Raw genomic sequence first — 13,999 nt, 5'->3', positions numbered from 1 at the left:
CTTTTAAAAGAGAGAGAGAGAGAGTCTGGACTATTAAAGCACTGATGTTTTTTAAAGACTGTGAGACTTTAAGGTTGTGCTATATTTCATAGTATTATATTATATATTATTATATTAACCTGAGATCTTGGGGACAAACAAGAAAGGAAAGGTTAGGGTTTGACAGTGATAAGTTTATGTGTCGCATTAATGAGTGGAGTTGTGATCATTCACCTTTGCTGTCAACTTGACACCTTAGGAGCAGGGAACCTCAGCTGAGGAACTGTCTCCTTCAATTGGCCTGTGGCATGTTTGTCAGGTGTTTTCTTGATTGCTAATTGATGTAAGAGCATCCATCTGCCGGTGGTGAAGCCACCTCTGGGCAGGTGAGTCTGGGCTATGTAAGAAAGCTAACCGTACATGAGACAGAGACAGAAAGCCAACCAGCATCTTTCTCCTAGGATCCTGTTTCTGCCCATTCTTGAGTAGCTGCCTTGACTTCCCTCAGTGGTGGACTATGATTGGGAAATGTAAGCCAAATAAACCCTTTCCTCCCCAAATGGTTTTGGTTGTGATGCTTAGTATAGCATCAGAAATAAAGAAGGGACACCTGCTAATTTATATTAAGAACCATTGTGAATACCTTTCTACTATGTGTAAAGTTCATATTTACAAGGTTTCTATGCACGGACACAAGTTGAAAGCATGCTAAAATGACAAAAGTGCATTAGGAGATGAAAAGACACACTGTCTCAATTTTAATAGCTTCATTCAGAAACTGGGCTAAGCTAATTTTACATCAGAGGCAGTGGCTACAAATGTGACAGAAAGTCACTCCTCATTAGTGTGAGTAATTAGGTTTAAAGCTCTTACCTTGAACTAGAAAACTAAGAAACCGAAGTATGGGTGTTTCTAGTAGAATCCCTCCTCCCCCACTTACACACCACTGTAACCATCCTTTTCCCACTGTAAGTGTGTGTGTGTTCTCAACTCTGGGGCAGAACCCAGAGCCTCCCTGCTAAGTAAACACTCTGCTTCTCAGCCGTACCTCACTCCACAGTCTGTGATTTTAAGAAAGAAACCCAAAGTCCCGTCCACCCATCCATCCATCCATGTACCTGCTCGTTATCTACTGCCTAACTGGGAAACCTCTAGAAGCTCAGCTCTGAAGAGGATGCAAAATCTCGTGCACGAACTGTTCCACATCAGCCCCTGCTTCTGTGGTGCTTGGAGAATTTGAGAATACAAAGCATTTCCCTTGTGCATGGTACACCAGGTGTCCATAAACAACACCAAGAAAGACTTCCCAGGAAATAAGAGCCTTCCTGAGTCAAGGCAAGCCTTCCATGCTCCAGGAAATAAGCCCCACCCACAGGCATACAAGCACCTTATTAAACTCCCTGTCACTCACCTATGGAAACCCTGAACAGAGGAAGGGGTCTTGTTAGGAAAAGGAAACTTCAGGAAACTAGAGAGGGGCTAAAAGAGGAGGATGGGGATGAGAAAGATTACATTTATTACACGGATGTATGAAACTGTGAAAAGAATAAAATAAACGCACAGATAAGAAGAGAAAAAGAATGAAGAGAAAGGGAAGAAATTGGTTTTCTTGAGTTTGTAGGAAGCACATGGTTTGAATAGCCCTCCCAGCCTGACCTGGCTCTGTGCTGGTGTGGCTGTGAAAGGCCAGAGATCATGGCCTTGCTCCTGGGACATCTGGCCCTGCCTTTCTCTCTCCATGGGGTCCTCATCTCTCACAGCCAGGGCTGAGACTGTGCTGGGGTTGAGTCTGTTTCTCAGTAGAGGGAGAACAGTAAATCAGTTCAGAGAGCACAACTACCACCCTCTACAGTCTATAGTCATGCCCTGCAAGTAACTTATGTGTTCACGTTCAGCTGGTTGTAACATTACCTGAGCTGCTGAGATGGCTCCGTGGGTAAAGGTGCTGGCTGTCCAGTCTGGAGGCCTGAGTTCGCTCCCTAGGAACCCCAGAGTGGAAGGAGAAGACCGGGTCCAGGGGATGTCTTCCTGACCTCCACGTGGGTGCTATTGCATTGCTCCAACACAAATACATCAATTTAATTAAAATCAAGTTTTATTCAACTATGCACATTTTAAATTATCTCTTTTATTACTTTGATTTCATTTACTTTTTATTAATAGTGTTCCTTTGTTTTGTTTTTGTTTTTCAAGACAGGGTTTCTCTGTGTAACAGTTGGCTGTCCTGGAACTCACTTTGTAGACCAGACTGGCCTCGACCTCAGAGATCTGCCTGCCTGTTCCTCCTGACAGCTGGGATTAAAGGCCTGTGGCACCACTGCCCAGCTCACTTTTGAGTACTTACACTGAGAATCATTTTAGTTTCTCATTGTTTATTTCCACGGGGATTATCTTTGATTTTGTTATTCCCATTTAGGCCGTCTGACTTTAGAGTTGCTCCCTTAATTCTTCGACTGCTTTGCAGAGGCATGGTGGGATGGAGGCAGCTCAGTTTCAGTTTCTTTTCTTTTTTTTAAGATTCATTACATATACAGTGCTCTGTCTACATGCCAGAAAAGGGCACCAGATTGAATTGTAGATGGTTGTGAGCCACCATGTGGTTGCTGGGAATTGAACTCAGGACCCCTGATAAAGCAATCGATGCTCTTAACCTCTAAGCCATCTCTCCAGCCCCCAGTTTCAGTTTTAAAGGCTTGCACTGTGGAGTGTTCCGCACCATGGACCAAACCCACCAAGCACCCAGGAAGTGCTCCCCACAAGCCAGGCTGGTGGATTCGTGTTTCTGGTTCTTCCTCCTCCCATTCACCGAGACCCAGAATTCTATGTAGCCATCAGCAAACGGCTCTTTCCATAACCAGGCCCAGACACCTGGCCCTGAGTGCATCCCTGCTTATGTCACAGGAACTCATGTATGGTCAGTAAAGATTTGTCCAGGCTGCATGCAATGCCACTATTTGAGGTAGACAGAACTCTGAAAAAGTTTCAGCATTTTGTAAAAAATTGATGTGCTTGTAAAACAGGTCAACCATAGTATACATGAGTTCCTCTTCTTTTTGTTCCTGTTCTTCTGGTTTTATTTATTCTTTGAGAATTTTATATAATATTTCATGATCATATTCTTTCCCCTCTCCAACTCCTCAAGATCCCCCTCCATCTCCTTACCTACTCAACTATTTTCTCTCTCTTAAAACACACACACACATTACACATATATACCACACACACACACCATACCACATACATATCATACCACACACCATACACACCACACACATACCATACCACACACCATACACACCACACACATACCATACCACACACCATACACACCACACACACACATACCACACACACACATACATATACACACATACACACCTACATACACACACCACACACAAACACACACACCTCACACACACACACACACTACATACACACACCACACTCACACACACACACACACACACACACGCACGCACACACGAGCTTCTACTACAGCAGTGGGTTTCCATATGGCTTCTCAAAAGGCCTTTAGTGTTATCCCTCTCCATATTCTCTCCTCTACACTGCACTCCCATCCCCTACCCCGACTTAATCCTCCTGTTCTAATTTCCCCTTTATCCTTTATCCCTTTATACTCTGTGGCTCTTCTTACTGAGACCCTTGAAAACATACCCAAGGATTATAATGTGGTCCAAAACCCACAAATGTTGACTCCTCCAAATGAAAAGGCTCACACTACCAAATTTCAGAGTTGCCCTCCCAGCTTCCTGGAGCATCCTGTTGCTCCTGCTCCACCCACTTGGTAGCAGAGTTGGAAATCATTCACAGTTGCACCACCAACCCCTATACAGCAACTCTCCCACCAAAAATCATTCACAGATGCACCACCAACCCCCTATCAACATCTCTCCTACCAAAAATCATTCACAGATGCACCACCACCCCTATACATCCAACTCTCCCACCAAAATCATTCACAGATGTACCACAACCTCCTATACAGCAACTCTCCTATCAAAATCATTCACAGATGCATCACCACCCCCTATACAGCATCTCTCCTACCAAAAATCATTCACAGATGCACCAACCCCCTATTAACATCTCTCCTCCCAAAAATCATTCACAGATGCACCACCACCCCCTATACAGCAACTCTCCTACCAAAAATCATTCACAGATGCACCACCACCCCCTATACAGCAACTCTCCTATCAAAACCAGAGCTTTTTTTAAATTTAACTTTATTTTGTGTGCATTGGTATGATGGTGTCAGTTCCCCTGGAAGTATAGATACAGACAGTTAGAAACTGCTGTATGGGTGCTGGGAATTGAACCCAGGAAGAGCAGCTAGTGCTCTTAACTGCTGAGCCACCTCTCTGGCCCCAAAACAAGAGCTTTTACACCCTCATGAGACCCTTCAAATAAAATATGATCCATGCAACCTTGTAGAGGTGGCTTATGCTAACATCTTCCAGTACATTCTAGTACTGAATGTAGTATATGGCACAGCAGATCAATTTAGGTCTACGAGTGTGCCTCAAGTTGAGTGCCACCAGCTTTGTTTGTAAGACAAAGTTTTACTCTATAGGCCAGGCTGACCTTGAACTTCCGTCTTCCTTCATTAATCTACACAGTGCTGGGATTACCAATATGTACCAATAGGGTTTCTGGTTCTGATTTAGGGTGTTTTCTTCCCATTTGTGGGTAGTTACACATCCTGGTCATGCCTTTTGGAAAAGCTAATCCTGGCCTGTGGTTTTGCTCTCAGCAAGGATGAACACTATCCGTAGAGAGCTCTGCACATACTTCGGCAACACAGATGGCTACTGTAAAGAACAGCCAGACATATATGGAGGCTGCCCATACTGGTCTTCCCAATATCTTCTACCATGTGTATATTCTCTCTTGAGTCCCTCCTGTATCCATGAAATGGGGTGCTTCACACCTACATCCTAGACCCATGGGATCCCAGGTGGGAATCGATGGTTCTACCATTCTTTCAGCCCCTAGCACCCAGTGGACAAGATTAAGATGCAGAGAAAATATGTCCCAATTACTGGACCTCTGAAGATAGGAGAGATAGAAGAGGTGATTCAACACTCCTCCAAGGCCATACCCTCTCTAAGGTTCCATCTCCTAAAATAACACAGACCTGTCATTTTGTCTCCTGCTTCAGACTTTGACCTCAGCTTACCAGCTCCTAAATGTCACCCTACATGGCTGCTTTGGGGATTGCTGGCTGCCTGTTCCCCGCAGGACTTGCTCAAAACTGCCTCTTACAGCCTCTTCTGTAACTTCATCAAATAACCTCACCTCCCCACTCACTAGCTGTCCCAAGTCCAGTATTTTCCACCACGCCCTCTTTGGCATGCTTTAAGTCATCTAGGACACACTTTGTAGGGCTGTTCAATTCCTTAGACTGAAATAAACCCTAAGCCTTGATGTCTGCCCTCAGCCCCAAAGCCCCAACATCATAATGCTTTGACTCCCTCCATTATTCAATGTTTGACTGAAACCTCCAACTCTGCCCCATTACTCTCTCTGCAAACCCCAAGCTCACAGAAAAACGGCCAAACGTCATCTCTGGGGACTGGAAAGGTCGCCTTGGAGTGCTTTGCCCTACAGGCCTGATCTTTTGCTTTTAATTCTGCTTGCGCTGGCTTTCTATGTTGGCTGGTGGAGAAACATAATATCGGGGTATGGATACTTTTCACTCAAGTCTACCATTGCCTACCTTCTAAATGGTCAGGAGTTTGCAAGCTAGTATTACTCTTCCCCAAGTTGAAAGGTGATGCATGGGAAAGAACCCCTGCTGATTCTGGTTGTGGACTCAATAGCTACCCCACATAATAGAAGAGCAGTTCAAATGCCGCCCCTCAGGCCATTGCAGGAACAACTGTGGGTGTTGCCAGTGGGACTGATCACCTCTCTGAGCAGGTATCACCAGTTTTCTTGCCAGTTCATCCAGGACCTCCAACATGCAACCCATGCCATACTCACCCTTCAAGGACAAATTGGTTCCATGGCAGTGGTGATACTCCAGAATAATAGGGACCAGAACTGAAAGAAAGTGCCCCATTGCCTCTTCCTCCGGGAAGGGTTCTTCTTCTTCTTCTTCTTCTTCTTCTTCTTCTTCTTCTTCTTCTTCTTCTTCTTCTTCTTCTTCTTCTTCTTCTTCTTTTGTTTTTGTTTTCGTTTTTCAAGGCAGGGTTTCCCTGTGTGTAGCCCTGGCTGTCCTGAAATCATTCTTTAGACTACACTGGCCTCAAACTCAGCCTGCCTCTGCCTCCTAAGTGCTGGGATCAAAGGAGTGCGTCACCACTGCCAGAATGCTGCTTCTATGTCAATCAATCTGGTGCAGTATAAAACAGCATCCAGCAACTTCCAACAGACCTCTAAAAATGTCAGGAACAACTAGATGCCTCCGGTCTCTGGGCCTTTGAGAACTCCGTAAGGAATTGGATACTCCCCTTCTTGCTGCCCCCCCTTTTCGTTTTCCTGCTTTTACTACTCCCACCCTGCCTTATCAGTTTCCTCTATACGTTTCTCCAATGACGAAATTAAAAGAAAATCTCTAATCAGCTATTGTTACAGGGTATCATTATCCACAGAGCAGGAGAGTTATGTCCTGACGGTGAGGACCAACAGTACTCCAGAGATGTGGATGCCCCTAGTCAACGGGGAACCCTCGAAAGAGCACAGCAACCCCATTCCCGCCACACCAGTCACCCCTTGCTATTTCCTTGCCTTTTGTAATAAACAAGAAGGAGTAATGTTGGTAAACGGAAAACTACCCACATGCCAGAACCAGGTGACCCCAGTCCCCCACCGTACCTTCAGTGACAGAGCTCCAGCCGTCCCATCCTCACTAGCTGCCTGTCACTAGTGATGTTTTCTGTATGTGAATGCTCCTTATCCCTCCTACAGCCTGCACCTGCCTTCACAGCATACTCTCTAGCTTTTCCACCCCTGCTCAGGGGCAGCCTTTTGTACACTCCTCTCCTGCAGTAAATCCCCCTGAGAGGTCTATTGTGTGGTGTGATCTTGTGGCATTCCTTGGCCCTCCAATCACTGCAAGATGCATCACCAAGGGCTTAAAGGTTTGAAACCGTGAGCCAAATTAACAAGCTTGTCACTTTTCACATAGATTCCTCCAGGGATTTGTCACAGTGATGGAAACTTAGTACTAGAGCCAGGACCCATTCTAGGCACAGGAAGAAAAGAAAGGAGAGACGGGAGGAGCAAGGGAGGGAGGGAGGGAGGGAGGGACAGAGGGGAACCTGCAGAGAGGGAGGAAGGAGCAGGATGCACACTGGGAATCTTCACATTAGCAGCAGAGGGCTTTGAACCTGCACAGCAAGCTGACTATGTATACAAGAGTTATTTTGTTCCCACCTGCTGAGAAGGGCCTGGGATATTCAAACAGGCTGGCAAAGGATTGCTCAAAATACCTGGATTTCTCCAAGGGCATCATTGGTCCACAGAGAACCCAGGAGCTCCCCATCTACAGTTCATGTGGAAGGGGGAGACTGCGGTGTGGAGCCCCAGTGAACTCCTATGTAGGCTGAATAGGATTTTGGGTGATTAACGCTAAACCAGTCATTCCCAGGTCTGCCAGGCCTCAGCCAGTGCAGGCCGAAGCAAGGACACAAGGACTGTGGGCTGGGCGTGTCAGACAAGGGGGGTTGGGGTATGGAGGTATAATATTAGGATGATTGCTGTCCCTTGCTGAAGAGCTTAGAGGTGACAGACCTCTGAGACCCTCACAGCTCACTGTCAAACTCTCAGAAGCACTTTTGTGACCTTGAGCTTGCAAGAGGTCCCCATCCCTAAATGGGGGCTTGCTCCAGGAACACAAGCTGCAGCCACAGATGAGGACTTGGCCCAATCCAGTGGCTCATTCTTCTGAAAGAACACACAGCCTCAGGGGGCGGGGGTGGACTACAGTCTCTGGAAGCCAGCTGGGAGAGAGTCAGCTCCTATACTGGTAGGCCAGCTCCCTGGCTGTCTCAACCACTGTCCCTGCCTGGGGAGGAGGTGGCCTTCTGATACTGTAGAATGGGAAGCCTGGTGGGATATAGGGGCTTGGACAAAAGAAAAAGGATCCAGAAGTTTGTTCAGTTGTTTTATTCTGTCAGGCCTGGAGCAGGGGTAACCTCAGATAGACAGATGAGCATTCAAGGTGGTGCTCGGTGACAAGGTTGATGAGACCATGACAGCTGGCATACCTCTGTAGGGCCATCACAGAATCTGGAGCCAAATCAACTGCAGAAAGAGGACTTGAGAAAACAGCAGAGTTATGCAGATCCTGGGTTTGTTGGTAGAACCATTGCCATAATTCCTCCAGCCTACCATACTGGGGGCACTCTCCTCAGGGGGCGCGGAGGAGGGGTCGGCGTCAGGCGTTTCTTCTTTTTCTTCTTGATCCAGTCGGAAAAGTAGGAGACATTGGTGAAAATGTTGGGCCTGGAAATTGGCTGGAGACATGCCCCCTTCCAGCTGGCCAGCCCGACCACATACCAGTAGTCATTCACTGAGCAGACAAGGGGACCTCCCGAGTCTCCCTGAACAGAGAGGAAACAGCTAGGAGGCCCAGGAAGGAAGGAACACACATTGCCCAGGGCAGAAAGGACTCACTGGGGACCAGAGATCTCTCCAGATATCTTGAGTGGTACCCATTGGGTCCCCAGAGGCTTGTCTTTTTGTTTGTTTGTTTTTTAATTAAAACAGAGGAGACCTCTCTGGTCAGTATCCTCAGGACAGGATCATAGAGTTTTACTTAATAAAGCGGCAAAGGGATCCCCTACAGTACCTTCCTGGGCACTCACAAATTTTTAGTATGTGGATGGAAACCATAACAGCTGAACATCTGTCCCACCACCCACACGGGAGAGGAAGCCTCTAAGGACACACAGGGGGGCCTGCTGGCCAGGATTAGAGAGGCGACTGAGCACAACAGCAGTGTTGGAGCCATCCTAACTTACTCGGCAGATGGACTTTCCTTGGCTGATGTCGCCGGCACATAGCATATCATCTTTCATAACTTTATATTTAATGATGCTGGTTTCGGGAGTCTGGAAAAAGGCTTCACATTTCGTGTTATCCATAAGGAAGACCTTTGCCTCCTGCAGAGGGAAAGGTGACTGCAGGAACACTGTGGGAAGGGATTCCGTTGTGAGACACAGCTGAGTGAAGACTACACTCACCTCCCAGGGTGATGGCTGGGGCAGGGGCAGCCACTCTAGACCACAGTGGCAGGGAAGGGCTCACGACGGGCACAAAGTGACCAGGGGAAATGGCATTCAAGAGCAAGCAGAGGGCCATGGAAGGCAGGGGCAGGCTGGGAATGACTGCACAGGTCCCAGTGTGGGGACCTCAAACAGAGCCGCCTCACCAGTCTAGGGGACTGAAACTGTACCCTGAGGTCAGAGAAGCCAAGGAAGGGGCAAGCCAGCTGTCAAACAGCTCTGGCTGCCCTGTGGGGACCAAACTGCATGCAGGGACTCTGGAGCCTGAATGCAGCAGTGACACAGCTCCCCAGAAATGTTGGCGAGCCTGGCAACATTGACCAATCACAAGGGTCAGCTGGTCTGTTTGCAAGGGCTCTCCCAGATCCAGGCGGGGTCATCTCCTGGGAGCAGACTGACAACAGCATGGCTCGCTTCATGCGGGGGCCACAGTGCACATCCCACAAGGCTGGTCAGGGACTGCCTATGTGCAGCAAACCGGAGCCTGGCCCCAGGCCCCGCAACCATGAGGGCATGGCAGAAGATGGCTGAAGGTCCAGTCTCTTAGGGAGGCCAGGTCCTCTGCTCTGAGAGCTGCCCCAGCCACACCTTCCCTCTGTGCCCCACTCTCATCGCCTGGCCGGACCTGAAGACTCTACCTGCCCTGACATAGGCTCTTAGAGAGTGAAAGTCCATCCCTTCCAATGCTGGTGTTCTGGTGACCAGCCTGTGGGACTGACACTTAGCGACTAGGAGCAGGGATGGGGACCCTAACTCTGACCTCAGGGAAAGTACCTGTAAGCCTCCTCAGGGCTGTTTTGCCAGACTGTGACCCTAAATTTCACACCAAATTTTTATTTGCTTTATTTAACTTGCCATTATGTTGTCCTAAACCAAAAGCATCTCGTGTCAAATCCTTGCCAAGGAATTCTACTCCCAATCTAAACATCTACAGCTGTCCCTTGCTGTCAGCAGGCTCTTCCTGTGGCCCAGGATGCCAGAGTCCAAAGACACCGAATTCCCTCTGCATAGGAGAACCTGTGCATGTCTCCCTGCACACCTGAGATCATCTCTAGATGACACAATAGCTGACACAAGGCAAATGTGATACAGATAGTCACAATGCTGTGTTGTTTAAGGAATCAGGACAAGGAGAACGTCACTCCCAACACTCAGGCTTTTGGTCCACAGGTGACTGGATCCACATGTATACAGGTTGCACAAGCTGGTGGACCAGGCAGTTTTCCCTTAAGGGTTGGCAGTGGAGTTCTCAGAGGTGAATGGTCCCCAGTTACACACCCAACCTGCCCCGTGCCAGGTCACTCTCATCTTCTCAAGGACACCCTGTGTCTTTCCTGGCCAGGGCAGAGCAACCACTGTTTGCTGAGTGCCCTGCAGTGCCCAGGGTCAAGCATGCTGAGAGCTCTGGAGTCAGAGAGCCCACACCTGTGTTCTGAATGATAGAGACTTGCATTTGAACCGGGAACTGAGCTTCCCAACCACAGGAAAGGTCTCCACAGTGTCTTGCCCCTCCCTCTCTTCGCCTGCACTGTGTACTCACCATTCTCTCTGAGATTCCCCCAGCCACTTATCCAGCAGAACCTATCAAGGGGCACCTTCGTGGTGCTGTCTGGTACGCAGGCGGGGAAGATGTGGGAACTGAACACCACAGGCCTGTGAAGCTGAATCAGGACAATGTCATTCCCCCGTGTGTAGAACTTCTTATATTTCTCGTGGAAGATGAGCTTATTCACTGTCATCTGCCGGCTGTAATTGGTGGGACTGCTCAGCTCGTTGTACCCTAGCAGGATCCGGTAGTCAGATGGTTTCTTCGACCTATTGGAGGGCAGCCCCTTTGAGGGTGGAGCCGGCACCATCACCCTGATTACCCGCCCACCCTGCAGCAACCACACCACAGGTCTCATCCTTTTAATCCTCCCCTCGCCCTTCTGAAGGGCAGGATGACCTCCAACAGCCTGAGGACTTTGGTCCTTTGAAGGCTTCCAATCACGTCTCCAGCATACCCTAGTATCCAAGGAGCTGCGGATTTCATTAAAAGCTATTTGAGGTACATCCAACTGCTCTGCTTCATCTTGGAGGCAGAAAGACTGACCAGCCCTGACCAGATCCCTCTTAGGGCTGTGTGAGAATTGCTTTTCTCAGAGCTCCTAGGAATACCTAGAAGGGGAAATATGTCTCCCAACACTGGGCCATCTTCTTGTTCCTTTGTTTGAGGGATGACAATCTGGGTGCAAGGCACCAGTCCAGGGCAGGGCAACAGCACAGAGGACTCCCGCTGGCAGCAAGGTATCCCAGAACACAGCCCACAAGGAAATGGCTGCTGTGTACCCTTCGCCTCTCTTCCTTCCCTCCTAGTGACTCTCTCCCTTCCCAGCAGAAGGGCCCGGGGGCCGGGGGCCCGGGGGGGGTCGGGGAGCAGAGCACGCACCTTTGGAAGCAGTGGGCAGCGCTTGCTACCCAGTTTTTGTCGATGAGAACTGCTCCGCAGATATGAGCGTTCCGAAAGAGCAGACTGGCCTGCCATGGCCACCGCTCAGGGGCTGCCATCTGACCGCCAAAGATCTTCCCTTGGAATTTGGTCCTGCCACATACTGTGGAGACAATCCCAGGATGCACGTGCTTGGTGCCCCAAATGTCAGCATCAGCAGGACCCGGGGGACGCAATGGCCTCTTTTCTCCCTTTTCAGGCAGCTTAGCCAAGGTCAAGAGTGGAATAGCTCATGTGACAAAGAGCCTCTTGGATGGCAGGTGTAGGGTGTGTCAGGCTGAGAGCCACGCAAGCAAGGCCCACAGAACCAGAGGTGCAGGGCCAAGGGGAGGATGCTGCCGGGCTCTCCTCAGTCCTTATTAACTTGAGAAGCACAGCTGAGGAGGCAGAAAGCGGGGCTGACAGAGACCGTTATCGCTCAGGGTCATGGTCCTTTGGATGAGTGTGGCCTCCCATCTCAACCCAATGAAGAGCATGACCTTGACCCTGAAGTGAGTGGTCTAGTGGTGGATGGGAAAGAGTCAGCGGAGGATGTGGGTATCCTGTAAACCCTCCAAACTGTCTACGTACGGAGGGAAAGGGAAGGCACATGCCCACCTGAAACCTGCACCCTCTTCGGGCTAGAGCACTCACCTTTTGACAGGGAATTTGGGCCTTTTGGTATGGGCCAGGCGTCCAACGTGGGTGGGTTTCTTAGCGGGGCCGTGTAATCCTGGGCATGTATTGGCAAGAGGCTGAAACAGAGTAGTAAGGCAGCCCCCAGGCAGGCTCTTCTCCCACCCTGGCCCGATTGCTGGGCCCTGGTGCCCCGCATCTGGCCGCCCTGCCTCTGGGTCCCAGACAGGACCGGAAGCGCGTGCAGACAACCGCTGACGCCGGCAAACCGACTCTAGGGAGCATGTGTCACCCATCACGACCTGAACTGAGCAAGTGCACTAAAAACCTGGATCCACGGGAGGCAGTCGGCATTAGAGCAAGTTTTAGCCTCAGGATCTCTTCTCTGGCTTTCACAGACCTGTGCGCCTCCTTGGGGACAAAAGAATTCACTGCATCCCAGATCCAGACCGGAACCACCTCACTGGCTCATCAAAGTTCCCAGAGTCATCAGCTACCTCCTCTGAGGGCTATGTGTGGATGAGAGTCGCCCCCCCCCAGTTCTACAAACTAAACGTTCCCAACGTGCCTGCTGGGACTCGCATTGGATAAGCTACGTTCATATGCAAAAGGTAGGTAGGTCAATGAAGAAAATACAAGGGAGGTGCTGGTTTAGAGTAGGTTTTATGCTCTACTGGGCAAACTCATTAGAGTTCAAGGCCTGGGGAAAGCATTCTCTGGGACTCACTGTCCGCTTTGGGATTTTTTTGTTTTGTTGTTTAAGACGTATTTATTTATTATGTATACAGTGTTCTGTCTGCATGTATCCTTGCAGGCCAGAAGAGGGCACCAGATCTCATTATAGACGGTTGTGAACCAACATGCAGTTGCTGATAATTGAAGTCTAAACCTTTGAAAAACAGCGGGTGCTCTTAACCTCTGAGCCATCTCACCAGCCGCTCCGTTATAAATCTTTATAAGCAAAAGCACTAGTAACCACATAACAGTGTCTATACTAGACTATTTTGAGACATATTCTCCCAATGGAATTAACCCAGAATTCTTCACTTTGGACAAAGACAAAAGGCAGTCACCTTCACCAAAATATCACAAGAATGATCTCTATGTAACATACTTAAATATTTCTCCTCTGAAACCTCTTTGTTATCCCCCAATAGGTCAAATAACTCTTAGTACCACTGTTTTCCATGCTCCTAGTAGTCTGGCCCATTAAGCAGCCCTTAAAGCATCCTACTGCCTTCATAACCCAAAGTACCAATGTCCAAATTCCTCCAAATACATGGTCAGGCCTATCACAGCAATGCCCCAGTCCCTGGCACCAACTTCTGCCTTAGTTAGGGTTTTTACTGCTGTGAAGAGACACCATTGTTTGGTTGGAACCTCCAGCTCTACTTCTGTCTCCCTTTCCTCCCTCTCCCTCTCTCTCCCTCCCTCTTCACCTCTATCCAAACCCCAGCCACTTAGAAAGTCTCCAAACAAAAGAAAGGTGCCAAAAATTCCAAATTCTTGGCAGCTAATGCAACTCCCCCTCCCCCAACGTTGCCAGCTGCCGAAGTCCCTACTTAAAGTGCTCAGCTTTTGAAAACACTGCCACTTTGTGGCAGACATGTCATCACCCCTAACCTACAATCTATAAAGTTTCCCTGCTTTTGTTTGTGGG

The 13,999-nt window shown here is 48.8% G+C and overlaps 1 protein-coding gene and 1 long non-coding RNA gene across 2 annotated transcripts; one reads left to right on the top strand and one right to left on the bottom strand.

Annotated features, from left to right (window-relative positions):
- Positions 1-305: 305 nt before the first annotated feature.
- LOC121133359 lies at positions 306-600 on the top strand. The gene is made up of 2 exons (XR_005870208.1): positions 306-365; positions 441-600. It is a non-coding gene; the product is annotated as an uncharacterized LOC121133359 (long non-coding RNA).
- A 7,500-nt stretch (positions 601-8,100) lies between these two features.
- On the bottom strand, positions 8,101-12,641 carry LOC121133350 (serine protease 40-like). The gene is given in 6 exon segments (XM_040729626.1): positions 8,101-8,399; positions 8,402-8,552; positions 8,973-9,142; positions 10,777-11,051; positions 11,665-11,827; positions 12,358-12,641. Coding segments are annotated over 6 exon segments (1,110 nt in total). The 5' UTR covers positions 12,539-12,641; the 3' UTR covers positions 8,101-8,229.
- Between the last annotated feature and the right edge of the window lie 1,358 nt (positions 12,642-13,999).

Source organism: Mesocricetus auratus, unplaced genomic scaffold (assembly GCF_017639785.1).
Source record: "Mesocricetus auratus isolate SY011 unplaced genomic scaffold, BCM_Maur_2.0 Super-Scaffold_100021, whole genome shotgun sequence".
In the NCBI taxonomy this organism is placed as follows: Eukaryota; Metazoa; Chordata; class Mammalia; order Rodentia; family Cricetidae; genus Mesocricetus; species Mesocricetus auratus.
The sequence above is the reverse complement of the archived record's forward strand: the minus strand, read 5'-3'. Positions and strand labels throughout refer to the sequence as shown.